This window comes from Chiroxiphia lanceolata, chromosome 11 (genome assembly GCF_009829145.1).
Source record: "Chiroxiphia lanceolata isolate bChiLan1 chromosome 11, bChiLan1.pri, whole genome shotgun sequence".
Classification (NCBI taxonomy): domain Eukaryota; kingdom Metazoa; phylum Chordata; class Aves; order Passeriformes; family Pipridae; genus Chiroxiphia; species Chiroxiphia lanceolata.
In genome coordinates this window covers 21,578,353-21,593,143 of record NC_045647.1, presented here as the reverse complement: position 1 = coordinate 21,593,143, position 14,791 = coordinate 21,578,353, and the positions used below count along the sequence as shown (strand labels likewise).

Below are 14,791 nucleotides of genomic sequence, written 5' to 3'. Positions count from 1 at the left end.
CTGAAGCCTTACACAGGAAGTTCAGGCTACAAGAAGGCCACAAAAACCCAAAGCAGATATGCCAGTGGCATCTGTGCTCAGTGGGTCTGGGACTATTCATTTTCAAGTCTCAGGGCAGTAGGACTAGGAAGTGATGAAGGAATTAATTGGGAGCCATTGATTGGTTTCCATATGACATCACATGGCTGCTGTTATAGATATCTAAGTAGACCAATTTGATTACTGTTTGCTTAAAATTCAAATAATAGAGAAATGTACTGGGCAAACTGTCTTCTCTCACATTGAGTGTGCAGCTCTACCTGTCCTGTGGTTAAGGCACATTTTGTCCAAGATTCTCCAGAACATGTCAAGTTATGCTCTGCATGTCCTCAAGATTTTCATATCTAGTACAATCAAACTGATTGTATAATCAATATAAAAACATTATGCTCAGAACAGAACTTAAAAATAATTTTGTGACAAGTTGAAAATTAATTTACCACTATCTTGCAGACATAGTTGAGAATTAAATACTTTCACCTGAGTGTGTAGAAATGTAAAAATGTTAAAACTAAATCTCATATATCAATTGTGCAAATGCCATTAACACATTTTAATTATGATCTTACCTAGTATTGCCTGCAACTGCTCTTGGGATAATTCAGTTGGATTTCTAGGAGTGTCCCAAAGCCATCTGTACATAGGTGGAATATTGTAAGTATGATCACACCTAGAGAAGAGAATGGCCATAGGAGAGGTTCTCAATAAATGTATTACCCAGTGGGCCCTCCCCCTAGCTGGCTTTGGGAGGGATGGGTTTTTTGAAACCTCAGTAGAACTCCTGTTTTCTGGTAAATCTTCATTCTGAAAAGTGAGTTTTGTCAAGTTACTGTCAGAGTTTAGACAATTACATCATAGCTTTTGAAAGGGATTTTAGTAGGTCTGTACTCAGAAACATGCTCTCACAAGTGCAAGAAAATGCACTTTTAGCCTATCAGAGGAGACAAATACTCCCTGTATCTTGTTCTGGTATCAGTGTAGTGCTTAAGTACCTGTTATCACTGAACAGTATCAGCAAGCATTTGGTCTTAGCTTGAAGCTGCATTGGTCTTTTTTATATTTTATGTTGTGGTGGTTTTCATTGTATTAGGAAAACTACTTTTAGGGAGTTTAAAAGGAGCCCCTCTGCTCTGGAGCCAGGCTGGGAGAGCTGGGGGTGTTCACCTGGAGAAAAAAAGGCTCTGGGGAGACCTGAAAGCCCCTTCCAGGGCATAAAGGGGCTCCAGGAGAGCTGGAGAGGGACTGAGGACAGGATAAGGGGGAATGGCTTCCCACTGCCAGAGGGCAGGGTTAGATGGGATATTGGGAAGAAATTCTTGAGGGTGGGGAGGCCCTGGCACAGGTTGCCCAGAGAAGCTGTGGCTGCCCCTGGATCCCTGGGAGTGTCCAAGGCCAGGTTGGACGGGGCTTGGAGCAACCTGGGCTAGTGGAAGGTGTCCCTGCCCATGGCGGGAGTGGAACAAGACAATTTTTGATATCCTTTCCAACCCAAAGCATTCTGGAATTCTGTGTGAGAAGGAACCCTTGACTCAGCACCCATTCTGTATTACAGTTAGATCTTGACCTCATAAAATAAAAAGTTTATTCCCAAAAGACAGGAATATTCCTTGACTAACTCTTAAGCAAAATAATATTTTTTCTTAAATAATAGTAGAGAATTTATAGCCAACATTTACAAATATAAGCAAAATGAAAAGAGATTTCTGTTTGTATAAATGGACTAACAGTACAGGGCTTCTTTCACTGCACAGTATGTGATGATGGCAATTTTCCTTTAGTTTGATAAGTAAGGCATGATATCATAGCAAATTATGTCATCACACTCATGAAGGATGGAGGGGGGCAGGATGAAATCGTGCCCACTCCCTGGTTCTGTTCTGATACAGCTGCCACTTGCTAATAAGAAACAGAGAAGTTCATTTATCCTGATTCCTTCAATTTGTTATTGACACAGTAGAAGCAACACTTGGCAATTTTTCATTTCTGTCTGGATGAGGAAGTCTGGTGTTGAACAACTAATGTCTGTTTTCTACTAAAATACAAGCAAATAAAGAGGATTGGGGATGCGCCACTGTACTTGTTGAGTTGTGCAATATCAAAACAAGGCAGGAAACCTAATTGCAGGCAAATTTATGAGCAGCTTCATCTCTTCTCCAAGGGAATCCTGATTTTTACGGGACTTCTAATTCTGGAGGGGCTTTTTGTACTGTGGTTGTCAGGGGCCCTGTTAATTTTTACTATGAGGCATTAGCATCCATCAACAGCACCGTGGGCATTAATTATCATCACTCTTTCTTTGTCTTCTAAGAGCCCCCAGAGACCTGTACTAAAACCACTGGGGTTCCTGAACTGTGCTGCATAGGGATTGTCCACACAGCTTTTTCCAAAGGTTTTTGACTGTGATGGGATGTGCCAGGGCCACCTTGCGGTCCCTTCCAGCTGTCCGGTGGTCTGAGTCTACTCAGTCTTTTCCTTGGACTGCCTGCTCTGGGCATTACCTCCTGACAGTCTACAGAGTACAATTTTTTATCCATATCAATCTTATTTTCTCTCCATTGTAGCAAATGAATCTTATTTGAGAACGGTAGCAGGCAGGATCCTCCACAGCAATAGTTTATCTGTTGCCTACTTGATGCTTTGCTACAATTCTTTTCTCTCTGGTTCTCATTTGGCATTGCACTTACTTCTCCTAAAAACTACTTTCAGTTTACCTTATGTAGTCACAGTACACATCCTGAACAAAACCTGTCCAGTCATGTAGAAAATTCGGAGTTAGAATAATATTTCACAAAATAGGTGAGCTTTCAGGGATTTTAAATTCCAGTGCCTCTGTATGTACTACGTGCTTCAAAAGGGAGAATATCTGTAGCTGTCACTTCTGAAACACTACAGTAAAAAACCCCATGCAGTTTATAGTCACTGCAATTGGGGTAATTGTTTTATAATGTGGCAAAATGCTACTTGACTTTAGAGGCAGCAGTTTGCTAATTAGTTGGTTGAATGACAGGGATTGAATGAAACACTGATATGCCAGAATCAAAATATCATTTGTTTCTGCAAAGTTTTTGTCTCCAGAATTTTTGCTAGGGATCTGCGGGAACTGCTCTCTTTGATTCACTGCCAGTACACTTAATGTTTTCCTTCTTAGTGACAATTTCTGTTTTTATACTGAGCAGCTATTAAAAATAGAAGACTTTTCTGCCATCAGATCACTTTGTGTTGATTTAGATATCTGTGATTTTTCAACTGAAAAACCAGTCGTGGGGACAAAGACATTGTAGGTTGATTTCCTGATGACAGTGTGGTGTCACTTCACACACTAAGGTCATCTCCAGCCTTGCAGTGACTTCAGGGAAGTGGTTTCTGCAGATCCAGGCTCTAGAGTTGATGTTGATGGGAGATGAAGGCACGAGGTTCTCAGAACACCCAGTTCTGCACCAGCTGCCATTAACATCAGTGGGAATTGAGGTGGCCCAGCAATTGCGCTTAGTTTATAAACCAATTTAACTCTCTGTTTTGGGTAAAGGACTCACAGTTAAAGTATATTCGCCTCTCTCTGGGTACCTGGTGCACTAATAAATCTTTTTATCTGCTTCAGCTTTTAGATTTCTTTAATGCACCTGTATCTGAAAAAAAATAAAATACAAAGCACATCAGATTCTCCCTTGGCTTGGGGGTATAAAACCTTACTCTAGAGACACAGAATTTTACACCTACTTTTGGCAGGTACAAGGCAGGGGAAAATCCGGCTCGACATTTCCAGACTCTGTGTTTGTTGGGAACAGCAGCTGGTTGAGGATGAGGTTCCTGCTTTCCGTGATGCAGAGAGGCTTGTGTTGGGCTGTCCCAGTGGTGACAGGAGCTCCTGCCTGGCTGAGCCCTCACTTTATCTGGAAATTGTGTTTTCTGAAAACCAAACAGACCAGAGAAAGTACATCTGCTGCTTGTTTATTGATTTAGGACTCTTCCTGCCTGTTTCTGGGAAAGAAAAAATGAATAAAAGGCCACCTTCATTATTTCACTTTTAATTTCCTTTCTCCAAAGTAAGCAGAGCAAAATTAGATTTAGGCTGATGCATATTCCACAAATAAATTACATGGAACTAGAGTGGTTAAATGAACTTTGCTTGGGGATTATTGGAAAGATAAATATTTAAACACTGAACTTGAGGTAAGTCATGTTTATGCAACACCTGGGGTTTTTTGTTGCTACTTCTCCACCCCCCCCTTTTTTTTCTTATTGTGGCTTTTCTAGTCAGCTCAACCCTGAGGACATTAAAGCAGGGTGAATACAGCCTTCAAAAAACTGTGTTGTCTGTATTGTTGCCAGCAGAAGGGGTTTTTTTACTTTTTTTTTAGCCAATGATCTTTGCCTAGTTCTATTTTTATAGACAGATTTGATTATATTTTACACAATATCTTAGTTAGAAGAATTCAAAGTAAATTTAGAAGAATTCAAATTATATCTCTTGGAAACCAGCCTGTATTGAACCCTTAGCATCGTTCAAAAATACTTAAATTCCAGTAGAAGTTATAAACCTTTGGGTGCCATAGTGTATGAAGCTTGACTTTTAAGGTTTTCTTTTAAATTATTAGACTTACAGTGAAGAAATTGCAGGATGACACTCTACTAACCAGACCTGTAAAGTCCAGGAAATTTCTGCAATAGGAAAGGAGAGGTATTTCTATTGCAAAATACAAACAATAATACAAATGGAGACTGTGCTGGTTAACTCTATAGCCATCTACTGGGTAACTGAATTACCTGCACTACATGTTATCTGAGACAATAAGATAGGTATTGTGGAAGAAGTTTTATCAAACTAGAATATTCCCTTCATCAGTAAAGGGCATGTTAAGCACATTTACGAAATCTTTAGATGAGCAGATGCAAAACATTGATGCAATAAAGGGATATTTGTCTTTTCAATCTCATAGTACAAAGAATATTCAATTTTAAAAGGTTAGTGCGGATGAAGTGTTAGGAAGCCATGGCAATAATTATCCTTGCTATTGTGACATCAGTAAGAGAATTATAAATTCTTTTTCTATTTTCATACTAATCTAGAACAGTCTCTAACTGTAAGCCAGCTTTATGTTATCAGCTAATTTACATGAAATTTATACTCTCTAGAGGATGTGGATGTGTCCAGAAATTAAAGACCTGAAATGTCTATAGTTGTCAGCATTTTGCAAATGGCTTTTCATTTTCCAAATTGAGCCTAGTTGAGTGTCTGGGCTTCATAGCTAGATAAAATAAAAAAAGGATGTGCTTTTAGTGAGTACTCATGGTGTTTTTATGTAGAGATCTCTAGGCATCTCTACATAATAGATCACAGTGTTACCATCTATGAAAATGTCCTATAGTGCCAATATCAAACAGGATTCCCAGGTAGGTATGAATGGGGTTGTGGTTGTAGTTATTGAACCTTACAGGACCGGGTGTACACAATCCTGGGATTTCAAAGCTGAGCTGGAATCAGACAATTCCTTCAAAAATTATTGTGGAAAAACTGTGTCACCTCCGGCAACTAACAGACTCCATTCCGGGGTGGGGGGGGGGAACCATTACATAGCATTTCTGACCAAGAGCTCAAGTTTGGCTCGAGTTTAGAAAAGAATAAACTGAGGAGGCAGAGGTGTGTTTGTCAGGAGAGGTGTCAAATATCTGGTCGCTGCACAAATCCTGCAGAGTCAACCCACATTCACCAAAGCAGAACTGCAGCAGCTGCCTCAACTTACAGAGGGAGTTTCTCCATAAAACACCAGTGAGGTTTATTTTGTCAGGTTCACTGGAAGGACATGACTCTTGTTGATGTGTTCAAGGAACAGTTTTTTCTCTGTTGCTGCTGCTGCTGCTACACTGGAACTGCATGCACAGGACCCAAATTTCAGTTGAAAGGAAATGGATTCAGGAAGGAGAGAAGGATTAGGCATTTCTTAGCAAGAGGTACTGTAGCACAGTACTCATTTTACTTCTGATTTTTCATTAAAGATCGCTGAAAATAGTGGTAGCAGTAGAATGTGAAAACAGGGCACTTCTTCCTGGGCATAACATTAATTCATAAGCTTTACAATTCTCTTAATTTAACTGCTCAGGTGTCAGAATTGTAGCATCTCTTTCAATACTTTCCTTCTCACAGAGCAGTTTTTGTTTTGCTCGTTGGTTTGCCTTGTTTGTTGGTTTGTTGGGTTTTTTTCTACCTGGCAGTTCCAAACTGGGGATCTCAATACCACTAGGCTGCATAGCTGCTGGCCTGTCATATGCTCTAGGCCAGTGGACAGAAATGGTGGTTTGAATAATGTTAATGAATTCTTTGACAAACACTCTACGCTTAGATAACAAATTAAGTCTTCCAGAAGGGTACGGATTCCTTTTCTCAACGAGAAAAAGAATCCTCTGCCAGCTTGCGACAGATGAGGAGAAGGGAAACTCTATGTTTTATCTTTAACTATTTTTTCCTAATTTTTGGCTGGCAGGGTGTGCTTAGTTTTGATCCTGCAATCCTGTTCTGAATGCAGCCAGTTTGCCAATTTACTACTGTGCATCTCCAGAGCAGGGGTCAGGAGCTTTCAAGCCTTTTTGTGTTCATGCAGTCCTCTGGGACCCATGATTTCACTGGTTATCTGATGTGACAACAGCAGTTCTCAACATACTTGCTTGCTCTTTTAAGCACCTATATAATGTGATCAGTGTCTTTGTTTAACTGTTTTAATTTGGCACATTTGTCTTACATTCTGGCAAAAGCAAAGACCAGTAATTGCAGTCTTTTCTGAACCTGACTGAATTTGCTGTATGTCCTGTTCATTCTGTGTACTTATTAATGGGAACAGAACAGAAGATAGGCCATATGCAAATCTCCTACAAAAAAACCCATGTGCAACATATTAAAAATATCCTGACTTTTCAGAAAAGTAGTGCAATGTTATTTTGCGGATTTCAGGCATTTAAAATAGGTTCTGACCAGTAACTAATGAATCTTTGAATCTAATTTGTGTTTGAATCCAGTTTGAAAACTTTCCTTGCGACATAGAAAAGGAATGTTTGATGTAATAACATCTACAGAGGAGTAAAAATCCAGAGCGTTTTGAGCCTTAATTAGGATGATTTGATCCCTTACTGCTCCCAGCCCCAGCAGTTTCAAAAAGCTTTGTGGTCCCAGGCTAGGTAACCCCACAGTTGTCATGACCTGAATCCGAGAGACTTAATGACGTGAGAAATGTGCTTCTGTGACCTGTGTCAGAACACTTGGCTGGGAATTCACACTTGCCTTAATTCAGATTTATCCAGCAGCTTCAGAATACTGGGTCAAATCCTCCCTGTAATTTCATCAGTAGAACTCCTGTTTCAGGTAGTTCCTTGTCTGTAAATCTAAATAGCTTAATTGCAGCTGTAATTACTTTGTAGATTCCCTGTATGGGAAACAAAAAAGAGCAAATGGAAAATTGGAGAAATGATGAATATCCTGAGTTCCAGTACTGTCTTTGCTCTTATCAAATTAATACGAGTAGATCCAGTGAGAAATGAATGGTGAACCCACAACTGTGAGGCCTGTTGAGGGGTTGCTGTCTGGGTTGTTTTCAGCAATTTAAAAGAATTAAAGAATATTGCAGTTGCTGCCGGAGGTGGTTTGAAAGGATGAGTCTTGGACATGGGCCTCCAGCTTCCCCATGGAGATTGTGGAGTCCAGATCTCAGGGTGTTTAGAAGCTCTGCCGGTGCAGCTCCTCTTGGTGTCAGTTCCCAGCTGCTGTATTCCCATTGCAAGGACACAGCCAAAACCCCAAATCCATTAATTTTAGAAAAATTGCTCCTGCAACAACTACAACAATTAACCTCAAAGGTGTTCATCTGAAAAAATCTGTCAGGCCCACCACAGGATCCATTTTGGGGACATTCATGCAATGCCATGAAAAGATTGATTTTCAACTGGACTGCCTTGAAAATGATAAAATAAATGGTAGTTATGTAAAATAAAGTGATAGTAAAGAATTAAGCTGCAAGCAAATGAGCTCCTGAATGAAAAACACTAATAGATAGTCATTTGGAGAGAAAAAAGATAGATGTTATTAAAAACATGGTGATTTTTCAGACAGGATATTACATATATTATTATCACTTTTTAACCCCATATATTCTGTTGTATTTCCATTACAGATTTAACCACTTCCAATATTTAATTCCTAATTCTCCTGTGTCCTTAAACCCTTCCACAGTGCAGTTAACCATGGAGCATTAGACTTCTAACACTTAGGGAAGTGCCTGGCCTGCCAAGTGGTGTTAAAACATTGCTGCTACACTCGTTGCAACTCATGTCACCTGTGAGCAAACCCCCAGTTGGAAGGTGTAACAACCATTAGATTTGTCCAGTCATTAACTATGAATTTTTATTCATGCTATTAGTATAAGACAAAAACCATTGAAACACGTCAGTTCACTAAAGCCACTTCCGTGCTAAATATTTGTGAGGTTAAAACTGAAGAATTGACTTCTGTTATCCCGATTTTAAAAGGATTCCTCTTCAAAACATTTTTCATTACTGCCTTTTATCTGCTGTTTGCTCTCCTTGGCAATATGTCTTCAAATAGTAGTACTTAGTTCTAATCATAGAATCCTAAGTCAGTGTTCTGTTGAAATGAGACATCACATTTACATAAAATAACAATACGAGAAGTTGAAACCAGATAAATGGAAGTGTGTTGACTGAACCCATCTTTGCAATTTTTGAGCTGATAAAACATTTGAATACTCAGTGGTGTTATTTTGATTAATGATGTATTAGCAAATATCAGTATATACCTCAACTGCCTACATATGTGTTCCTACATAACAATTTCTCCAGTTGCTATCGACATTTATTATCGATCGTATCATATTCATATCTATCTACAGAAAATTTTATTCCATATTTTCCAAGTATTCTGTTTTATGTCTAATTAATAATGATGGTTTATTACATTGCTATTTAAGTTAGAAGTGCTGTTTATCCTATTTTTTTAATTCTGCCATATTTCGTGTATATTATATGTATGTGCAATGTTTCATGCAGTGTAGACATTTCCATCTCTCATATTTATGAACTTACCGGATTTCTTGTTGGTCTTTGGGTTTTTTTTCCCTCAGTTTTTAATTGCCACTGTAGAATTTTTTTGTAAAATGGCCTTTGCCCCTCAGTAATACATTGCAAAGCAAACACACAGTGAGTCCTGTTAGTATCCACTCTGTTGAAAGTGGATCCATTGATAGATCTTCTTTCAAGGTGCCTCCTTATCAAGTAATTATACTATAAATTAAAGGGGAAAATCATGGAACCAGTAAGTTTTCACCATCACTATCACACTTTTATTATATATAATAGGTAGATAGATAGATAGACAGATAGACAGACAGATAGATAGAAATAACTACAACTTCATCAGCCCTGGGTTCATGGGCCTGTCACAGGGATTGATAAAAACAAGAGAAGTGCTGGGATAACTTAATTTTGTCTGCCTTCTGTGCTAGCTGTCTTTTTTCTATTTGAAGTTTGAAACACATCATTCAGCTCTTTTTCCCAGCTGCCACCTCTTCCCTCAGGCTGTGCTGGGATGTGGTGTCCCACATGGAATCTTGGGATCAGGTTCCAGAGGGAAATGATGTTAGTGCATTTTGTGAGGTAGAAAGCACAAATACTTTTCCTTTAAAAAAAAAAAAAAATGAATTGGTGTTTGTTCCTGTGGCCCACAGAGGGTTCCACAGTTTTGGGATCATAGGAAGATATGTGGTCCTCTTAATTACAGGAGTGCCATTTGTATTTCTATAGTTAGAGCATTTCCATTACAAACCCCAGTTCAGTGGTTTGTAGTTCAGTCATAGAAATGTGGTCCTGTCCTTATGACTCTTGAGTCAGGCAATGATTTGTTCCCACTCTTACCCCCAAAAACTAAAAAAACCTGCCTAGCTTTAAAATCTGAAAGCAATCCACAAGTGGCTAGCTGTTGACCATGCAGGACTTTGTGTTCCTACAGTTTAGCAAGGACTTTCTTCTTAAATTGCTGTATAGGTGACCTTTACTGTATAATGCTTTTGCAAATGCTTATGGCTATTCTGAAACTAACCTATTGTTTTCATGCTTATGTACCTTAACTTAAACTGGTTATATGGAAACAGAACTTTAAAAAGCAATTGAATGTATTTTGAATTTAAAGACCAAGGCTTTAAGTGGTGCATAAACAAGAGTTAAATAAAGGGTGTTCAGAGTTTTCAGTTATCAATTCCTGCAATGTTAACCAAAGTATCCAGACTTTCTCCAAGAAAAGACAAGTTCCCTTTACAAAGGCACAGAAATGTGGCAGCTGCAGTTACACGTGTAATATAAACAACTAAGAGATGGTTTGGGAATGCTCTGCTTGCCTGTGGTCCTGGATTTCAAAGCTCAAGCTTGCCCTGGCAGAAGATACATATATGAGATCTTAACTTATGGAATAAATTAACCAGGAAAACTGCACATCTTTAAATCAAATCTGGTTCTTTCCTCCAAAGACACACTAGCCCTAGTTTTGGGTTTGATGCAGAAATCAGTGAGAAACCTCCCCAGCCTGTGTTGTGTAGCTGCCAACTGTGGGACCCTGTAGTTTCATCAGGCTTTGAAAACTCTGGTGTGTTAAAAGGGTAGATCCAAAGATTCCTTCTGTTTCTTTTGATGAGGCAGAGCAGAAACTGAGATTCTGTCAAAAAACAAAGAACTTGGTTTGATTTGATTAGATGTCCTTTATATATATATTTATATATAATATTGCATCAGTATGCATTTTAGAAAGATCAGAGAAAGTTCATTAAAAAACATATAAGAAAAGAAAGAGATTCTTGTCTTGTACTGGGAATGTGAGGGTACATAGTGTGGAATATGATCCTTTCAGTGAATGCCCACTTGTTCTCGTGCAGTTCCAGTATTTTTAAAGCAGACATCTTTAAATCATATTGAAAATAAATGTTTAAAATATAGGAAAAGTATGTGTGTATTGTAACCAGCTTTGTAACCTGCAAATAGGTTCGGGCATTACCAAACACCAAATGACCTTCCTATTCTTGATTTCAGTGTCATTTACTGTCCCATGATATTTTCCATATAAATTCTGTGTCTTTGCGTGCAGCGTTGTGCACAGTGAGATAAATGTGAACTCCATTTAATCTCTTGCCAATCCTTTTTAAGTATTTGGAAAACTGACATCTCATAAAACCTCTTGTAATTCTTAGTTCATTTTCTAAAGCGTTAGCTTTACCTTTGATTGTATTTACTGCGTTGAAATGTGGTTCTAAATGAAGGTTTTGGAGCCCATAACACTGTCCTACTGCTTCCCAGTTTTATTACATGTTGCAGGTATTCAGTTTTTTATTTCTAGTTACAATCCTCTTCTACTAAGTCTGGGTGTTTGTGCTTGATTGAGAGATGTTCAATATATGTGCATTTTAGGTGGAAGAAAAAGAAGTGCTAGCTGTGCCCACGACTGGGAGATATAAAACTTCAAATGAATGATGGAAGTAAAACTGGCCATTCACAGACCTCTCTGAGAGACAGAACCACTGCCATTACATTGAATAAAGTGTTTTCATATGCTTTTTTATATTTGATTTCCTACCCAATAGCTGAATTATTCCTTGCATTCTATGCTGGAGCTTTCCTAGAAAACTTGGATGTTCTGTGTCAGGATCTGCCTTTAAAGCAAGCTTCGTGGTGAATTAAACATCACTGCTTTCATAAATGGTCACAAAATGTATCTATAGCCATGCTAAATAATGGAAATCAGGGTGAAAAGGTGGCTAATTTGACCTTGTTAATGATTATAACCTTGAGGAGTGTGAGTTTATGGGTCAAAAAACACAAGCAGGAAAACATAAAATAGGAAACAGTAGAAATTCAGTTAAAAAGTGAAGTCAAAGGACAGACATGTAGAAAAGAGAAATACACCACTTGACTGTCTTGGGAATAACACAGACCTCAGAAAACACACACAGTAAGTCATCAAAGCACAGGATTACGCAGATGATTAACAGTTCAAGTAACTACATGGCAAGAGCAGCTTTGGCCTCATTGTTGTTATACTTAAAATAATTTCCCTAAATGATGTTGCTTAATCCTTTAAGTGCTGGTTGCTATCTCTAACCTGTCTGTTTTGTTTCCCCCCTCAGCTAACAATGCCAACCTTTCCTGTTGTTGTGAAGATTGGACATGCTCATTCAGGCATGGGAAAGGTGCAGATGCTACTTATTGCATGTCAGGAGCCTGGGTGTTTGTCTACAGTACTGTGCATGTTCATTCCTTTCCTGGATATTTTACTCTTCAACTGTCCAGATTCTGCCTCAGATCCCTACTCTTGCAAATCTCTGCTTGTCTGTTGTTCAAGAAAGCATCTCTCTTCAGGAAAATAGAAACATGCACAATATTTTTTCACATGGAGGCCTTTGCAGTTTATGCATTGCCCTGCCCAGGACACTTTGAAATATGCTGAGATGCTTTCTCGAAGCAAAACCTAGTTTATTAATTTGGTTGATTGCACTGAAACTCTTTGAGAGTCAAGATCTGTTGCACAATCCAGCTTTTTGAACCTGGGAATATGGGAAGGTTTTGCCTTGGTTCTTTATTAGTTTCAGCTTGATACTGAACTTTTATTAATGTATCCTCTGTGATTGTTTCATACCACTATATAACTGCTACTTTCTTTCTCCAAAGTAATTGCATTTCAGTGGTGAGTACAGTTGTTTTGGTATCACTTATCTCACAGTGCTAGGTCGATGGGATATGATTCCAATCCTGATTTCACGGCTATCAGTGCCAATTTCTAGTCATTACAGAGTAACTTCACTCACTGAAAACATTTCAATGCTTTAAGTGTTTTAGATTTTAAAACAAATCATCAGAGAATAGTTACATTTATCATCTTGAATCTTGAAAAGCTCCATGAACATAATGTTTGCCACTAGTAATAGAAATAGAAAACTGATTTTATTACAAGTTATACTGTATGTTATCTTCTTTCGTCTATCACTGTTTTGCTTTATTTCATAGTTAGTAAGTCAGTGGAAATCCAGCAGCCAATTTAATTGAGAGCAGAATTGACCACTAATTAAACTGCAGTTTCTGTGGATTGCATATGTGAAGTGTTAGAATGTTTATGCCTTATTTCAATATTCACCTCTTGTTTATAGAAAAAGAAAAATAATGGACAGAAATGTTCAGCATGTCATATGTCTAGAAATAAATCTAGGGTTTTTTTTTTAAACCCTTAGAGATTAAATACCAGCCTTTTGCTTAGTCAGAGTGGAAAGGAAGGTTCTCCTCATACCCCAGGCCTCCCTGAGGGCTTTGCCAGCAGGAGTGTTTCCAGTGGTCCCAATTACACTTGTACAGGCCAGTAAATTTTCAGAAAATAAAGTTGAAAGCAGGCTTTGTGTCTAGTTTTGTGGCTCTCAAATGGCAAATTACTCTGTATCTTTCTCTATCTGAGAGCTGGGAGTGAATAGTTAGACTTTGGACTTTTAAATGCTGTTTGACATGCAAGTCCCACCTCCCTGAGGGCCCTCAGGGTCCCTTTAAGTACCAGGTGACAGTAAAAGCAAAGGAGACACTGGACTTGCAAAGAGTTACAAACTCTCCTAATATTAGATGCCATGAGAAATACTAATCCCTGCCTCCTTTCCTCACCATTCTGACATGTCCTTTGGAGCAGTATGGTGGAGATCCACTTTCCCTCTCCCATTTTCTACCAGCCCCAAGGTTTCTCTTCTGAGTCGCTTTTACTCCCTGTTTCAGCCAGCTTTGAGTCACCCACAGAGATTTGCCCTCCCTTGGACAAAAGTGATGTCTCTCTGTTCACTAAAGTCTCCTCCCTTTCCCTCTAGATCAATATTCCCCACTTTTCCACCTCCTCCTTATTTCAAGATGTTGAAGTTGATGGCTTAAGTACCATTTAGAACCACCTTAGCACAGTGTTCCACAACTAGGACTCCTACAAAGCCCAAATCCTTGCAGAGAAGTGAGAAAAATGAGAATAATGATCCTGCTGATTTGAGCCGACCCTCTGTGCTTCCTGTGAATGTGCACTCATCAGGATATCCTGACCCTTCAGCTCCTCCTTCATGGGAGGAGCTTCATGGTGGGCTTCAGATACATTTAGTTACTTGAGCAATTTACAGAAGGAGCAAGAACTCTACATAAATTAGGGTTGCATATCACACCTTAAAAAATGCTAACGCTTGCAGATATATATTTGACAACCACCACTTAAAAAAAAATTAAGGCAAAATGAAATTCCACTATCTGCAATTTTCTTTCCATAGATGAACAGGTAATATTTTGCTTAGAAAAACAGAAACTTTAATGCAAAAATGTTATAGAATCTAGAAATCAGATAAAATATCCTATACTTTTTTTAATAAACTCATGCTATCAGAAAACATACTTCTCATGAATGCCATTTACAACTGAAATTTTACATTTTATTCCTAATTACTCTTTTTTCTTTTGTATATGCTGTTGTCTTGTGACATGGTGACTGCAGATCAAGGTAGACAACCACTACGATTTTCAGGACATAGCCAGCGTGGTAGCACTTACTCAGACCTACGCCACCACTGAGCCCTTCATAGACTCCAAATATGACATCAGGATCCAAAAGATAGGCAGTAACTACAAAGCCTACATGTGAGCCAAAACCTTATATTCTTTCCTGCTTTGTTTCAAAATTGATACGCACCAATGAGATGATGTTGGATGA

General features: G+C 38.6%; 1 protein-coding gene across 1 annotated transcript in view; it reads left to right on the top strand.

Annotated features, from left to right (window-relative positions):
- The window catches only part of SYN2 (synapsin II), a 179,590-nt gene that overhangs the window by 116,820 nt on the left and 47,979 nt on the right, over nucleotides 1–14,791 (top strand). Inside the window, exons 6-7 of the mRNA XM_032699341.1 lie at nucleotides 12,207–12,269; nucleotides 14,576–14,718. Coding sequence (XP_032555232.1) covers nucleotides 12,207–12,269; nucleotides 14,576–14,718 — 206 coding nt within the window. The remainder of the gene's footprint in view (nucleotides 1–12,206; nucleotides 12,270–14,575; nucleotides 14,719–14,791) is intronic.